Here is a 3,077-nt window from a genome sequence, read left to right as displayed (position 1 = left end):
GGTCGTGAAGGACCTTTGCTGTCTGCCGTGGTGTCCTCTGTCTTTGCTGTGCAGGGACACGTGGAGCTTGGCAGCAAAGAGAAAAGGAAGAAGTGAAACTGTAGAGCTCTTTGCAAAGCTTTCCCTGCTGCAGAAGCAGCTCTGGGGACAGTGATGTCTGAGATGTGCTATGGCACCTGCATAACCTCAGGGTAGCATCACAGTGAGCACTGACCACGTGCTGCTCCTCTTCCTGGCCAGACTTGGAACCTGTGTCAGCGTACAGCGATAGCCATGGGCAGCATCTGGATACCTGGACTCAACAGTGAGTGCTCCTGGCATGCGGGGGGACACTGCAGCAGGTCTGGTGTGGAGAGAGATGTCTTCAAGGCCCAAGTCCAGAGGAGCTACAGGAAAGATCACTCATCCCACCTGAGAAATGGCTGTGGTCACCTCCAGCCCCTGGTGCCAGCAGAGAGAGGAAAGTGCAAAAGGTGTGCACGGGGCTTCTTGGCACATGGCATGGCGGCCCTGGAGAAGCTGCTTTGCTCTCTGCGTGCCTGCTGCACATCTCCATTCACATCACTGCCTGAGAGAAGATGTGGTAGATCCTCATAGGCCTTGGCGTTTCTCTCAGAATGGGCCTTGAAGACAACATGGCTACTGGCAAACAGGAGCCTGCAGCACAGGACAAAGCTTTCTCCAGCCTCCCAGGACCCCAGCGTGAGGGGAGGAAGGGCCAGCTGTGTCTGGCTTCCATACCTCCATATTTCCACTTGTAAACCTCCCAAGATATTTCTCCTCTGCTCTCTGTTTCTATAGCTCTGTTGGACTCTGTTACAGAAGAAATAAAGCTTTTATTTTCTTATGATTTTTTTTTTTTAGTTTTATGGAAGAAAACATGCACTGTGTTATAAAGCTGTTGGTGCTGTGATCTCTGCCTTAAGCAGTGCCCCACGCAGTGTTGCTGGAGCTGCCAGCCCCTCATGCAGGGACAGACTACAGCCAGCACCTTGTTCAGACACCCATCCTGCTGAGCTCTGCTGGCTCCTTGGTCACAGCCCCGGGTGCCCAGGGCACCGGGGAACTGTTACCGGGTGAGATGTGACAGTGTCGCACAGAGGAGATGCGTGTGACCCACGCTGGGGCTCAACGTTGCAAAAAGACCCTGTCCTCTTTCGGGAAGCAGGCAAGCTTCAGAGCCTGTGAAGTGGAGCTGTTGGGAACCCTGCAGATCTCTGCAGGCAGAGCTAGCACCTTCTGCTTTCCCAGCTGTGCTGCAGCAGCTGGCTGGCTGGATGCGCTCACACCGAAACACTGATTCACATGTTCCTGCTTCAAGGGATCTCCAGTAGAATCAGCTGAGCTGTTACCAGTTATCTCTTTGCATTTCTGAGGCATGTTTTCTGCTCACAGAAAAGCAGCTGACTCGTGTTTCTGTTGCTGTCGTGTCCCCAGATGGCAGTTGCACTGCCCGCCTGAGTGGCGAAACTCCCTAACGAGACTGCTTTCCTCCACGCAGTGTGCAAGTACGTGGCAGTGGAGCTGAAATCCGCTTTTGAGGAGACTGGCAAGACCAAGGAGGTGATTGACACCAAATATGGCTTCCTGGACGGGAAGGGCTCTGCTGTCAAGTACACGCAGTCGTAAGTGAGAGGGGAATGGGTGGCCTGCAGAGCCCGGGCACTGGGAGCCTGCGCTGCGCGGGGAGCCCCTGTTGTGAGAGAACTGAACTGTGCCAGGGCTGGTGGGGTGGGCAGGGCAGCCGGGGTGGCTTCTGTTTGGGAATGAGCTGCAGAGTGTTCCCCCATCACAGCAGCCGGGCTGAGGCTGGCCCCACGCCCAGGTGGTTCCTGGGGGGGCTGTGCTGAGCCCAGGCCTCCCCTGCTCTCTGCGCAGGGACATCCGGTTAATCGAGGTGACGGAGAACATCTGCAAGCGGCTCTTGGATTACAACCTGCACAAGGAAAGGAGTGGCAGTAACAGATTCGCAAAGGTGAGGGCTGTCGTGCGGTCTCCTGCTCCCCAGCATCTCTTGCCCACCCCTGCACTGCTGGGGTGCCAGCCCGGGGCTCCTTCTCTGGATCCCCTGCGAGTGACCGGCATGCAAGGAGGCTGCGTTGCCCCCAGGGCGGGTGTGGAGTGCTGTCACCTGCGTGGAGGGAGCCAGGGGCTGTCTTGTCTGGCCCTGTTGTTTTTGGGAATGGGTTTGCAAAAGGGGATTTGCTGCCACTTGAATTCTTTCCTGGTAACACGGATGCCCTGGGGATCCTGATTTTGGCTGGCTTGCATGTACCTGCATCCCTGGGCAGGGTCCTGCAGCTGGCACTGGGAGGGCAGAGCGGGAGCTGGGTGGGAGGAGTCACTTCACTGGGAAGCATTGCTCCCCCAGGGCATGTCGGAGACATTCGAGACCCTGCACAACCTGGTGCACAAGGGCGTCAAGGTGGTGATGGACATCCCCTACGAGCTCTGGAATGAGACCTCCGCTGAGGTGGCTGATCTCAAAAAGCAGGTACCCAGCCTGGTGGGACTGGCCCTCGGCAGCCAGTGTGGCCTTGTGGGCACAGGGGGAGAGAGAGACCGGGGGAGCGCTGCTGGGAACAGGAGCATGGGCAGGACTTGCTGTCCTGGTCCTGGTCCCGTCCCAGCAACGCAGGGCTAGAGGTGGCCTCTCCTCTCCACACTAGTGCGACGTGCTGGTGGAGGAGTACGAAGATGTGATCGAGGACTGGTACAGGCACCACCAGACAGAGGATCTCTCCCAGTTTCTCTGTGCCGACCACGTGCTAAAAGGGAAGGACACAAGTAAGTCCTGGCCGCTGCCAGGGGCAGCACAGGCAAGCTAGGAAGGGTGGGGCAGCCCTGCCAGGGCACCGGGAGCCCTGCTTCTCCCTTAGGGCCCCTTCTGCACCTCTCCTTCCCAGGCTGCCTGGCAGAGAAGTGGACTGGCAAGAAAGGTGACTTGGCAAGCATAGGGGAGAAGCAGAGCAAGAAAAAGAGCAGGAGGAAGAAGAAGAAGAAGGGCTGGAAGGAGGAGAGCAAGGGAGCTGGCAGCCTCCCGGCCGCAGAGGAGGCTCTGGAGGAGAGCGGGGTCC

The 3,077-nt window shown here is 57.8% G+C and overlaps 1 protein-coding gene across 1 annotated transcript; it reads left to right on the top strand.

The window, feature by feature from the left end:
• Positions 1-273: 273 nt before the first annotated feature.
• Positions 274-3,068, top strand: CNPY3 (canopy FGF signaling regulator 3; the record flags this gene model as incomplete). The annotated part of the gene is made up of 6 exons (XM_008944603.1): positions 274-304; positions 1,502-1,625; positions 1,879-1,975; positions 2,372-2,494; positions 2,670-2,787; positions 2,907-3,068. Coding segments are annotated over exons 1-6 (655 nt in total), but the record flags the coding sequence as incomplete, so codon positions are not given.
• Between the last annotated feature and the right edge of the window lie 9 nt (positions 3,069-3,077).

The sequence above is a fragment of the Merops nubicus genome, unplaced genomic scaffold, assembly GCF_000691845.1.
Source record: "Merops nubicus isolate BGI_N331 unplaced genomic scaffold, ASM69184v1 scaffold48787, whole genome shotgun sequence".
In the NCBI taxonomy this organism is placed as follows: Eukaryota; Metazoa; Chordata; class Aves; order Coraciiformes; family Meropidae; genus Merops; species Merops nubicus.
The sequence above is the reverse complement of the archived record's forward strand: the minus strand, read 5'-3'. Positions and strand labels throughout refer to the sequence as shown.